The sequence below is a fragment of the Pogoniulus pusillus genome, chromosome 9 (genome assembly GCF_015220805.1).
Source record: "Pogoniulus pusillus isolate bPogPus1 chromosome 9, bPogPus1.pri, whole genome shotgun sequence".
Classification (NCBI taxonomy): domain Eukaryota; kingdom Metazoa; phylum Chordata; class Aves; order Piciformes; family Lybiidae; genus Pogoniulus; species Pogoniulus pusillus.
In genome coordinates this window covers 38,772,301-38,785,789 of record NC_087272.1, presented here as the reverse complement: position 1 = coordinate 38,785,789, position 13,489 = coordinate 38,772,301, and the positions used below count along the sequence as shown (strand labels likewise).

At 53.5% G+C, this 13,489-nt stretch overlaps 1 protein-coding gene across 4 annotated transcripts in view; it reads left to right on the top strand.

Moving 5' to 3' along the window:
* The first annotated feature begins 1,587 nt into the window (after nucleotides 1-1,587).
* LNX1 (ligand of numb-protein X 1) overlaps nucleotides 1,588-13,489 on the top strand; it is an 89,058-nt gene continuing 77,156 nt past the window's right edge. Inside the window, exons 1-2 of one of the 4 annotated variants that reach the window (XM_064149284.1) lie at nucleotides 1,588-1,723; nucleotides 12,332-12,815. In XM_064149284.1, coding sequence (XP_064005354.1) covers nucleotides 12,451-12,815 — 365 coding nt within the window. In that variant the 5' untranslated portion in view covers nucleotides 1,588-1,723; nucleotides 12,332-12,450. The remainder of the gene's footprint in view (nucleotides 1,724-12,331; nucleotides 12,816-13,489) is intronic. The other 3 variants (XM_064149282.1, XM_064149283.1, XM_064149286.1) reach the window with 3 other exon arrangements.

Sequence of the window (13,489 nt, the reverse complement as noted above, 5' to 3'; positions counted from 1 at the left end):
TCCTTGCACAATGTCTTAGTGTGCCTGGTGTGGATCTCTGGATGCCTGGTGTGGATCTCTGGATGCCTGGTGTGGGTCTCTGGATGCCTGGTGTGGGTCTCTAGAGGCTGTCTGGCCCGAGGAGCACCTGGCTGGAGCACCTCTTAGCTCCACAGAGGTCTGCAGAGCCACACTTTCTTGCTCTGAAACACAGGAGTGGAGTGGCAGGCACTTGGCACTGCTCACAGAGGTGCCCTACTGGGAGCAAGGACTGGGGCTGCACTCCCTGACATGGTCTGCAGGGACTGAGTTAGCTGTTCCTCAGCTCCTGGCATGCTGAAAGGCAGCAGGGGCAGGCAGCTGTGCAGGCACAGAGTTGTCATTAGATCCAGTAGCTTTGTTGCATCCTTTAAGGTAAATGCCTTTTATTGCTAGCTTTGCCCTTTGCTCTCTGGCAGCAAAGTCCTTGCACAATGTCTTAGTGTGCCTGGTGTGGATCTCTGGATGCCTGGTGTGGATCTCTAGATGCCTGGTGTGGGTCTCCAGAGGCTCTCTAGACCGAGGAGCACCTGGCTGGAGCACCTCTTGGCTCCACAGAGGTCTGCAGAGCCTCACTTTCTTGCTCTGAAACACAGGAGTGGAGTGGCAGGCACATGGCACTGCTCACAGAGGTGCCCTACTGGGAGCAAGGACTGGGGCTGCACTCCCTGACATGGTCTGCAGGGACTGAGTTAGCTGTTCCTCAGCTCCTGGCATGCTGAAAGGCAGCAGGGGCAGGCAGCTGTGCAGTCACACAGAGTTGTCATTAGATCCAGTAGCTTTGTTGCATCCTTTATGGCAAATGCCTTTTATTCCCAGCTTTGCCCTTTGCTCTCTGGCAACAAGGTCCTTGCACAATGTCTTAGTGTGCCTGCTGTGGATCTCTAGATGCCTGGTGTGGATCTCTGGATGCCTGGTGTGGATCTCTGGATGCCTGGTGTGGGTCTCTGGATGCCTGGTGTGGGTCTCCAGAGGCTCTCTAGACCGAGGAGCACCTGGCTGGAGCACCTCTTGGCTCCACAGAGGTCTGCAGAGCCACACTTTCTTGCTCTGAAACACAGGAGTGGAGTGGGCAGACACATGGCACTGCTCACAGAGGTGCCCTACTGGGAGCAAGGACTGGGGCTGCACTCCCTGACGTGGTCTGCAGGGACTGAGTTAGCTGTTCCTCAGCTCCTGGCATGCTGAAAGGCAGCAGGGGCAGGCAGCTGTGCAGTCACACAGAGTTGCTGTCATTAGGTCGAGTGGCTGGGAGCAAGCTGGTGGTGCTGGTGAGGCTGGCAGCAGGAGCAGCCCTGAAGCACCTTTTGTTACATAAGTAGCCCTGCAATTTGCTAATTGAGTATGTGAAATGCCCCTGGCATTTATTATGCCAATTAGAGTGAGCACATGTTTAGGAAGCCCTTTAGGAGTCAATTGGGGAGTTCCTCACCCAGCCTTGCTTTGGCCTCATGATTGACTTCCTCTGAGCAGGTAAAGCCTCTCTGCCTTTGGGGAGCAGTTACCCACAGCCTGCCCCCTGGGCTGCAACTCTGCCCCGCACCTGGAGTCTGAGCTTGTGGTCCTGGCATAAGCTGGGGGTTCCAAGTCTGGATTTGCTGCTAACAAAGCAAGGAAGGGAAACTCTCACCTCAGCTGACACAGTGTTTGCCACCCAGAGGCGTGCCAGAAGCAAGTCTCCTCCGAAAGACAACCTTCTGCTGAGGTGAGTTCGTCCCCAGGTCCCTTCCGACCCCTAACCTTCCGTTTCTTGCCGGGCGGGTAGGATGTGCTCTGCCTTCTTCAGACTCAAATCCTCCTTCAGCTCTTCCTCATGCTCTCCAACTGCTCCCTGGGCTGAATCTCCTTCGTTCTAACACGCTGAGGGAAGCTTTGTACCCACTAACTCAGCAGAGCAGTCCGGGTTCGTGTGGGTGTGCGCAGGAGAGAGAGGGGCATGAAAAAGCAGGATGCGTTTCCATACATTCCAGACACTCCAGATATGGAATTCCACAACCAAAAAAAAAACACCCAAACCCCTGTTTCCAGCATTGCTTTATTCTGTACATTCCAGCAGGAGCCACAAAGGGGTCTGGGGGAGGTTTTTTTTCCCCTCCCCACCCCATGCAATCTGGTTCTGGTCTCTGAAGCGTTTTTTGCGTGCAGGAGGAGGATGAAATGTTTCTGTTGGGCTTCACAGCTTGAGCTGCAGCTTAAAAAGTGGAGGTTGTTCACCTTCTGTGCTGCTGGGTTTTTCTCTGCAGTTGGAAATGCCTTTCATCACTGAGCCTTTTGATTCTTGTTAAGGTCAGAGAAGGACTTTTTTTGACCAACAATGAAAAGGCTTTGGGGAAAACAACTGGCTGCAAGTCGAGCCGAAGCAGAGGAGAGATTTGGGAGCTCCTGCTTGTCTCAGGGACATTCTGTGCTGGGACTTTTGAAGTGCATTCTCCTCCAAGAGCCTGTTCTGGAATCTTAAAAGCCAAGCTGACCTCTGGTCTGCTAAATCAGTGTCTCTGGGATGCCAAATTCTCTTCTAGCTACTGGAGGTTTGCATCTCAGCTCAGCCCGAAATCTCCACTGGAGATGCTCTGCTGCTGATTGCATCTCTGGCAGAAAGAAAAGGACTTCTCTGTGGGTAGAACAGGTTTGAAGAAAAATATATGTAGAGAAAATGCTGATCCTAAGGTATGGTGATAAGGTTTTAGGCACCTTAGTGTTTTATCACCTGCCTCTGAACAAACTTTAACCTAGACCGACTCAGCCCTTTAGCCTTAGCACAGCTGTGCCAAGGTTGGTGGCAGCTATGACATGGGTTTGGGTTTTATCTTACAGATAGCTCCTTGAAATGGGAGTGACTGCAATTTTGGGGGTGTAAAATGCACTTTTTGGATGTAAAATGCTGTACAATGGTGTTGCTGGAGCATGGGGCTCTCTAGAATCATAGAGTGGTTTAGGTTGGAAGGGAGCTCAAAGCTCAGCCAGCTCCAACCTCCTGCTATAGGCAGGGACACCTCCCACTAGAACAGGTTGCTCAAGGGCTCATCCAACCTGGCCTGGAACACCTCCAGGGAGGTTGTGGAGCACAGAATCACCCAATGTGATCAAAGATCACTTTGGGTGATTCTGTGCTCCACAACCTCCCTGGGCAACCTGTGCCAGTGTCTCACCACCCTCACTGCAAACAACTTCCTCCTAACATCCAGTTTCAGTCTCCCCTCTGCCACATCAAACCCATTTCTACTCCTCCTGTCATGACAAGACCTTGTCAATAGTCCCTCCCCAGCCCTCCTGCAGCCTTCTTCAGCTACTGGAAGGCCACTCCAAGGTCTCTTGGAAGCCTTCTCCAGGCTGCACAGCCCCAACTCTCTCAGCCTGTGCTCACAGCAGAGCTGCTGCAGCCCTCTCAGCATCTTGGTGGCCTCCTCTGCACTGGCTCCAACACTTCCATGTCCTGCTTGTGTTTGGCTGTCCAATGACCTCCAAATCAAGCACTACTCTGAGCAGTGAAGTGAAGCCAGTGGTAGCTATGAAAGAGTTCAGTCAGAGAGAAGCTCTTAGTGGTGCAAAATGCAGCAAGGGGGGATGTTGCTAGCAGCTGAGACAGCCTGGTGAAAGATAATCACAACAACATCACCATTTTCTTCTAGCTAATGGCAAATGGTTTTGTGTGAGCATCCCAGCTGCTGCCTCATAACACTCAGAACAGGGAAGAGGTGAACTGATCTTGTGACCTGGATTCTCACAGGACTCTCAGACTCATAGCAAGGACTGTGCTGTGCTGAGCATGGGCACAGCTAAACCTGCATAACCTGAAGGTTTTGTGCTGTTGCTGGAGGGTGGAGGAGGACCTCTGCTCCTTCCCCTCTACCCGCTGTGGGCAAGCCACTAGATGGGGACAATGCCCACATCTCTTGCCCAGTGTAGCCACTGGCAGCTGGGCTGGGGCTGGAGGAGGACTTCTCACAGAATCAAGCAGGTTGGAAGAGACCTCCAAGCTGATCCAGTCCAACCTAGCACTCAGCCCTGTCCAGTCAACTAGACCATGGCACCAAGTGCCTCCTAAGGGTGTCCAGAGACAGGCCAAGGGGGAGTGCTTTGAAGCTGAGGCAGAGTAGGGTTAGAGTGGAGCTGAGCAAGAAGTTGTTGAGTGTGAGGGTGGAGAGAGTGTGGTACAGGCTGCCCAGGGAGGCTTTGGCTGCCTCCTGCCTGGGGGTGTTGCAGGCCAGGTTGGATGAGGCTGAGTCTAGCTGAGAGGTGTCCCTGGGCATGGTAGGGAGGTTGGAGGAGATGAGCTCTGGGCTCCCTTCCACCCTGAGCCCTTCTGTGCTTCATGCAAGAGCTCACTCTGTGACTGCAGAAGATGCCAAGCCTCCTAGCAACGTTGTGCAGTTGTTTTTCAACCCTGACAAGCAGGATGGCAGTCCCCAGGCTCCAGACAGGCAGATGTTGATTGCAGCATGCTCACAGCTGGTGTGGTGAAAGGACAGCCAGGTAAAACCATCTCTGGAAGCACAGAGAGCTTTTAGCTTGGAACCATTGCCTGCCACGCCTGCAGCCAGCCTCTTTGGCCATGCAGTGCCCTGCTGTGGCTGGGATCATTTAGTGCTGCCCATGCTTGTGCAGAGACCACAGCCCATGCAGAGCTGGGGGAAGAATGCAGCATGACTTTGCACTCATGATCTAGCAGGAGCAGGACAGCTCTGTCAGCAGTGCCTCTGCCTCCTAGAGGGCTGTGTGGCAGGGGTGCAGAGCAAGCAAAGGCATCCCCTTGCATTCAGCAGAGGCAGGATTTGTTATGCACAGGCTTAGGGTCCAAAATAAGAGCACTCATCAAAGGTGTCACTTAAGCACAGAGAGACAACCAAACCCCAAACCAACTACTATTCAGATTCCATTTCCCCTTCACATGCTGCCCATCCTTTCCTTTGAGGACTTCATTATCTTCAAGATACAATCAGGCAGGGTTGGAAAAGACCACAAGGGTCATCCAGTTCCAAGCCCCCTGCCATGCCCAGGGGCACCTCACACTAGAGCAGGTTGCTCAGAGCCTCATCCAACCTGGCCTTGAACACCTCCAGGGAGGTTGTGGAGCACAGCATCACCCAATGTGATTGAAGATCTGAATGCAGGTTCCAGCCCCCCCTGCCATGGGCAGGGACACCTCATGTTGGCCTGAGCCTCATCCAGCCTGCCCTTAAACACCTCCAGGGATGAGGCTTCCACCACCTCCCTGGGCAACCCATTCCAGGCTCTCACCACTCTCCTGCTGAACAACTTCTTCCTAACATCCAGGCTGAATCTCCCAATTTCTAGCTTGGTTCCATTCCCCCCACCCCTGTCACTCCCTGACAGCCTCAAAAGTCCCTCCCCAGCTTTCTTGTAGCTCCCCTTCAGATACTGAAATATGCTACTTCAGAGCTCCTGGAGCTGAATTTCTCTGCCTTGCTGATTTTGCAGCTCATGTGTGTTACTCTTCTGCTTTCCAGTGATGCTCATTCCCTGGCTTGGCTTTCACCATGGGGGTTTTAAGCCACTTGCTGCCTTTCCAGGCTCCTTGTCTGGTGATTTTGCATCTCATTCTTCTTTCCTGTGTTAGCTCTTTTCCATGGTTTAGTTGCTTGGCCAGGGCTGGGTGCTAGGTTGGACTGAATGAGCTTGGAGGTCTCTTCCAACCTGCCTGAGTCTATGATTAAACAGTTTCTCTTTTAGCCTTGCTTATGGTTTTGTTTTGCTCCCCTAAGCTTCTTCCATGTTGTGCCACACTGCTGCCAAGTGCAGCCTCCTGATCTGCTGGGTTAATATTTGATGGTGGGGCTGGGCTGGGTGTAGCTCTGCTGCTCTGCTCAGCAAGCCCTCTTCTTGCTGCACTGCTGCCTGTGTGCAACTGCCACGGTAAGTCAGGATTTCAACTTCAGCTTGGTTAAATGCTTCCTTGGGTGGGACAGCTACAGGCCTGGCTGTGCAAAAGATGAAAGGCCTTATCATAGAATCACAGAATCAGCCAGGGTTGGCAGGGACTGCAAGGATCAGCCAGCTCCAACCCCACTGCCATGGGGTTGGAGCTGCCCACAGCCTCATTCAGCCTGGGATGAGGCTTCCACCATCTCCCTGGGCAGCCCCTTTCAGGCTCTCACCACTCTCATGCTGAACAACTTCTTCCTAACATCCAGGCTGAATCTACCCATTTCTAGCTTGGTTCCATTCCCCCTGCTCCTATCACCCCCTGACAGCCTCAAAAGTCCCTCCCCAGCTTTCTTAGGTTCTGCACTGAACTTATTGCAGTCACAGAATCCTAGAATCAGTCAGGGTTGGAAGGGATCACAAAGATGATCCAATTCCAACCCCCCTGTCATGGGCAGGGACACCTCACACTAGATCAGGCTGTCTAGATCCTCATCCAGCCTGGGATGAGGCTTCCACCACCTCCCTTCTCTCTGCCTGCTTTCCACTTCTGCTGTCCCTGCTCTTTCTCTGCACCTGCTTTGTTTTCTCTTAAGAGCTTCTGCTGGCTGTGAATTCCTAAGCAGTGAAACCCTCTAAGATGCAGCTCCTTCAGGTCTGTGCAGCCTGCTGTGTGCATGTGGCACTGTGGTACTGCCTTTCCTTGTGGTGGCAGTTCTGAGGACTGTCTCATGCTAGAAATGGGGAGATTCAGCCTGGGTGTTAGGAAGAAGTTGTTCAGCAGGAGGGTGGTGAGAGCATGGAAGGGGTTGCCCAGGGAGGTGGTGGAAGCCTGATCCCTGGAGGTGTTGAAGGCCAGGCTGGCTGAGGCTGTGGGCAGCCTGATCAAAGCTGTTTGTGGGCACTTCTCTTTTATACTCTTGCTCTCAAGATATCCTTTCCACCTAGTGAAGGCAGACACCATTTCTTCAGGAATTATTCTCATCCCTGTATTCCAGGCTTGGAAATGAAATGCTGATTAACCTGAACCCCAGGAAGAGCAAAGCTGGAATGGGGAGATTCAGACTGGGTGTTAGGAAGAAGTTGTTCAGCAGGAGGGTGGTGAGAGCCTGGAAGGGGTTGCCCAGGGAGATGGTGGAAGCCTCATCCCTGGAGGCTGGATGAGACTCAGGACAGCCTGACCTAGTGTGAGGTGTCCCTGGGCATGGCAGTGGGGCTGGAAGTGGCTGATCCCTGTGGTCCCTTCCAACCTTGGATGATTCCATGATGCTGTGTGACCATTCCCATTCCAGCTCAGCAATATGGACATCCAGGCTTGGCAGTGCTCTTCCTTCTTCATTTGCACCATATCCCTGTGCTTCAGGTCTCTGCCTTGGACTGGATCTTGCTTTACTGCAGTGTCACCACGCTGTGAGATTCTCATGGAGCAATGTTTAGGTTTCTTTAAGCCCAGCTGTGCCAGGCACTGTGCAATGATGCTAAAGCTGGCACCTGACCTGTTGAAAACTCCTTGCAGAGCAGCAGATGCTGGTGGTGTCCTCTTGGGCCACTATGACCACTTCCAAAGGCTCCTTTTGGAGTCATCCATGCAGCAGGGAGTCTTTGTTAATGTGGCTCTGGCTGAGAGCAGCTTGCCAGGGTGACATCTGTGCCCTGCTGAGGTTGCAAGTGCTGTTGGCAGCCAGGATTCCTCCCCTCTACTTCTCTCTCTCATTCTCCCCTAAGCACAGGTCACAAGGAAGAGACATTCAGCCAACCTTTGCCTTCTTTCACTTAACTATGGTTTATCACCTACCTGAGGAAGTCTTCCTTGCTCAAGCAAAGCCTGCATGGGGCACTTAGTGCCATGGTCTGGTTGGTTGGGCAGGGCTGGGTGCTAGGTTGGGCTGGCTGAGCTTGGAGCTCTCTTCCAACCTGCCTGATTCTATGATCATATGAACTGAGCAATCAAATGGAACTGGTTTGATGCAGGTCACTTGTAAATCCCTCTCTCACAGGATGGTAGGGGTTGGAAGGGACACCCATAGATAATTATGCCCAACTCCCTCTCTTCTACATCTTTAAAGAGGAACCAAGGCTGTAAGCTTCCTAAGAGGGCAGGAAATTCATATTGTATCCTGTGGTGGCAGTGCATAAGTGTTAGGAGTGACTGCAAGCAGTGCCTGGATCTGTGTGGCAGCTCCGTGCCAGCTCCTTTGCTGGTATAACCACCTCCCAGAGCCAGACAGCAACCATTCCATTAGAATCAGAGAATCATAGAGTCAAGCAGGTTGGCAGAGAGCTCCAAGCTCAGCCAGCCCAACCTAGCACCCAGCCCTGCCCAACCAACCAGACCATGGCACTAAGTGCCCCAGCCAGGCTTGGCTGCAACACCTCCAGCCACAGCCACTCCACCACCTCCCTGGGCAGCCCATTCCAATGCCAATCACTCTCTCTGCCAGCAACTTCCTAACAACATCCAGCCTAGACCTGCCCTGCCACAGCTCCAGGCTGTGTCCCCTTCTTTTGTTGCTGGCTGCCTGGCAGCAGAGCCCAACCCCACCTGGCTACAGCCTCCCTGCAGGCAGCTGCAGGCAGCAATGAGCTCTGCCCTGAGCCTCCTCTGCTGCAGGCTGCACACCCCCAGCTCCCTCAGCCTCTCCTCACAGGGCTCTGCTCCAGGCCCCTCCCCAGCCTTGCTGCCCTTCTCTCCACACCTGCCAGCACCTCAACAGCTCTCTGCAATTCAGGAGCCCACAACTGGACACAGCACTCCAGGGCTGGCCTGAGCAGTGCTGAGCACAGGGGCACAAGAACCTCCCTTGTCCTGCTGCCCACACTGCTCCTGAGCCAGCCCAGGATGCCATTGGCTCTGCTGCCCACCTGGGCACTGCTGCCTCCTCTTCAGCTCCTCTCTGCCAGCACCCCCAGCTCCCTCTCTGCCTGGCTGCTCTCAGCCACTCTGGCCCCAGCCTCTAGTGCTGCTTGGGGTTGTTGTGGCCAAAGTGCAGAACCCTGCCCTTGGCCTTGTTCACTCTCATCCCATGGCCTCTGCCCACCCATCCAGCCTGGCCAGGTCCCTCTGCAGGGCTCTCCTACCCTCCAACAGCTCCACAGCTGCTCCCAGCTTGGTGTCATCTTCAGACTCACTGCTGCTGGACTCAATCCCCTGCTCCAGATCATCAGTAAAGATACTGAACAGGACTGTGCCTAGCACTGACCCCTGGGGCACAGCACCAGTGCCAGCTGCCAGCTGGATGTGGCACCATTCACCACCATTCTCTGGGCTCTGCCCTCCAGCCAGTTCCTGACCTAGCACAGAGTGAATCTGTCCAAGCCAGCAGCTGCCAGCTGTGCCAGGAGCTGCTTGTGGCATACTGTGTCTTGCTTGGTCTGTCCAGCAACCATGTTCCTCATGGTTGCACATGAAGCAGTTAACCAGAAGCAGGTGATAGGTTTGGTTTCTTCTCTTCAGCATGTATGTTGTTAGCTACTGTAAGCTTCCCAAGTCACAGAGGCCACGGGGCTTGAATTAAGTCCTGCTAAAAATTCCATGCCTGTTACTAATTAACAGGGATGGGTTTGTTCCCCTGCACAGCAGCAAGGACTTGTAATTCACCTGCACCTTGTCAGATTCAGTCTGGAGAAGAGAAGACTCCAAGGTGACCTTATTGTGGCCTTGCAGGATCTGAAGTGGGCTACAAGAAAGCTGGGGAGGGACTTTTTAGGCTCTCAGGGAGTGATAGGAGTGGGGGGAATGGAACCAGGCTAGAAATGAGGAGATTCAGCCTGGATGTTAGGAAGAAGTTGTTCAGCAGGAGGGTGGTGAGAGCCTGGAAGGGGTTGCCCAGGGAGGTGGTTGAGTCAGCATCCTTGGAGGTGTTGGTGAGACACTGGCACAGGTTGCCCAGGGAGGTGGTGGAGCACAGAATCACCCAATGTGATCTCTGATCACGTTGGGTGATTCTGTGCTCCACCATCTCCCTGGAGATGTTTAAGGCCAGGTTGGATGAGGCCATGAGTGAACTCATCTAGTGGGAAGTGTCCCTGCCTATGGCAGGGGGTTGAAGCTGGATGATCCTTGAGCTCCCTTCCAACCTAAACCACTCTATGCTGAAGATCTTCCTAATGTCTGATCTAAATCTCCCCTTGTGTAGCTTGGATCTATTCACTCATATCTTATCTTTACCCAGCATCCTAGAAAGTCCATTCCCAGCTTTCTTGTAGCCCCCTTCAGGCACTGGAAGGCCACTCCAAGGTCTCCTCCAAGCCTTCTCCAGGCTGCACAGCCCCAACTCTCTCAGCCTGTGCTCACAGCAGAGCTGCTGCAGCCCTCTCAGCATCTTGGTGGCCTCCTCTGGACTGGCTCCAACACTTCTATGTCCTGCTTGTGCTGGGGGCTGCAGAACTGCACACAGTTATGGTTGGACTGGATGATCTTAAAGGTCTCCTTCTCTGGCCATGCTCCAGCACCTCCAGATCTTTCCTGGGAGAGGGGTTCCAGAACCCTTGTGCTAAGACATCAGGCAGAGCTTTTTCTCCCTGCACTTAAAGATGCTCTTTTTCTTTTCCCTATACCAAAACCTCTTCTGCTGACCATTGTTTAACAGAAGGCAACATTTGCTGCTTTCAAATCTTCCAGCAGGCAGCAATTCTAATTCAAGTGAAGCTGCTGCTAATGGGGAGGGAGCAAAGCTTAGGCAGAGCTCAGCCTTGCAAGCAAAAAGAAATATTGTTGTACATCCACTTAGCAATAATTGCTGCCTAAGAGGGGCATTAAAGTGAGTGTTTGACACTTTAGCATCTGGTTAGAGTTAGTGGAGCTGCCATTGCACAGTGATGCCAGAAAAAAACCTGCCAGGTTGTACAGTTTCATTGCCCAGGAGCCTTGCAGGAGTAGGAGATGCTGTTCTGTATGGAACTGTGCTCAGTCCCAGGCAGATGGGTGCTGATTGCTGCTGCTCTTCCTCTCCTTTGCCCTCCAAACGTGGGTGTCTGAGGCTGACGTGTTAAATGTTTGTGCTTGGCTGCACTTGGTCTTGTTGAAGCTCCTGAGGTTGGCTTGTGTGTAGATGAGCTTTGGAATCATAGAACCAAGCAGGCTGGAAGAGAGCTCCAAGCTCAGCCAGCCCAACCTAGCACCCAGCCCTGCCCAACCAACCAGACCATGGCACTAAGTGCCCCAGCCAGGCTTTTTTGGAGGTCTCTTCCAAACCCATTTTGTGATTGTAATAAAAATCTCAATCCCCAAACTCTTCTCCCTCTAGGGCTGCCTGTGCAGTGCCTGTGCTCCTGTGTGGCAGGTGCAGCTGCTCCTCTCCTTTGCTGTGCTGAGCAGGTGGCTTGGGCAGTAACCATTATTCCTACCCTCCATCCTGCATCCAAATGGAGCAAAGCTGGAGGTGGGTAGGTTCAGACTGGATGTGAGGAGGAAGTTGTTGAGCAGGAGAGTGGTGATGAGAGGCTTGTAGAGGTTGCCCAGGGAGGTGGTTGAGGCCCCATGGCTGGAGGTGTTTGAGGCCAGGCTGGCTGAGGCTGTGTGCAGCCTGCTCTAGGGTAGGGTGTCCCTGGGCATGGCAGGGGGTTGGAACTGGCTGCTCCTTGTGGTCCCTTCCAACCCTGACTGATTCTGTGATTCTATGTCTGGATTTTCATTGTTTCAGTTTTTTTCAACTCCTATTTCTGGAGATGCTTAAATCATTTCTGCCTGGATAGAAAGGATATATGGATACAAAGGTACCTGGAGTGCTGCATCCAGCTCTGGAGTCCCTGGGACAAGAGGGCTGTGGAGATGCTGGAGAGTGTCCAGAGCAGGGCCAGGAGGATGCTGAGAGGCTGCAGCAGCTCTGCTGTGAGCACAGACTGAAAGAGTTGGGGCTGTGCAGGCTGGAGCAGAGGAGGCTCCCAGGGGACCTTCTTGTGGCCTTCCAGGGTCTGAAGGGGGCTCCAAAATAGCTGGGGAGGGACTTTTGAGGGTGTGAGGGAGTGGCAGGAGTGGGGGGAATGGAGCAAAGGTGGAGGTGGGGAGAGTGAGGCTGGAGGTGAGGAGGAAGTTGTTGAGCAGGAGAGTGGTGAGAGGCTGGCAGGGGTTGCCCAGGGAGGTGGTTGAGGCCCCATGGCTGGAGGTGTTTGAGGCCAGGCTGGCTGAGGCTGTGTGCAGCCTGCTCTAGGGTAGGGTGTCCCTGGGCATGGCAGGGGGTTGGGACTGGCTGCTCCTTGTGCTCCCTTCCAGCCTTGGCTGCTTCTGTGATTTTTATATGCACTGCCATGGGTTAGGTAATTAGTGCTATGGGTTAGTTAATCAGTGCCATGGATTAGTTAATGAGAAGAGTCAGGTGATAGGCTGGACTGGATGATCTTAGAGGTCTTTTCCAACCTGCTCAATGCTGTGGCTCTATGTCTGGATAGATGCTCTCAGTCTCTAACATCTCCCTTCTGTTCTCTTCCCCAGGCAGATCTGATGGCACACAAGCCTCGCTGCAGCTCTCCCCAGTAGAAAGCAGGTCGAGTGCTCCTGCCTGCCCTCTTTTGAGCCACGCCAGTTGTGCCCAGGAGCCAAAAGGAGCAGAGATGGAGGGCAGCTCCCTGCCGCTCTGCGCCGCCTGCGGCCAGGCGCATCCTGCCGACGAGAACCACTTGTACAGCTACGCCCAGGAGGTGGACGATGATCTGATCTGCCACATCTGCCTGCAGCCTCTGCTCCAGCCTTTGGACACCCTCTGTGGCCACACCTTCTGCACAGCCTGCCTCACCAGCTTCCTGCTGGAGAAGGACTTCTGCCCCATGGACCGCAAGCTCGTGGTCCTGCAGAGCTGCAGGAAGTCCAGCATCCTGGTGCACAACCTCCTGGATAAGCTCCTGGTGAGCTGCCCTTTCACAGCACACTGCTCAGAGGTCCTGCAGCGTGGCCACCTCCAGCAGCATTTCCAGACACAGTAAGTTGTTGCTGAGAGATGATAAAATTTGCATCCAGCTCTTCCTTAGAGGAAATGGCAACTGGGGAAAAAAAAAGGGGCATTAAGTTGTCTGAAAGTGCTGGAGAGCTTCTGTTGTGCTCTGCTTCATGGCACCACATGGAGATGGCAGGTAGGAAAGAGCAGAGGTGAGCTGTCTGCAGTGCTCTCCCAGTGCCTCAGTTTGATAGAACCAAGCAGGTTGGAAGATGACTCCAAGCTCAGCCAGTCCAGCCTAGCACCCAGCCCTAGCCAGTCCCCTTGTTCTGTTGCTCTAACAGTTCCACATCCTTCTTGTGTTGGGGGCTCCAGAACTGCACACAGTTGTGATTGGACTGGATGACCTTAAAGGTCTTCTTTTTTTTCAGACAGCTCCTGATGCCCAGCTTGGTGGATAAATTCATCTTCATCTATTACCAGACTGCCTGAAAGTAGAGTTCAGAGAACCAAGCAGGTTGGCAGAGAGCTCCAAGCTCAGCCAGCCCAACCTAGCACCCAGCCCTGCCCAACCAACCAGACCATGGCACTAAGTGCCCCAGCCAGGCTTGGCTGCAACACCTCCAGCCACAGCCACTCCACCACCTCCCTGCCATGCCCATTCCAATGCCAATCACTCTCTCTGCCAGGAACTTCCTCCTCACATCCAGCCTAGATCT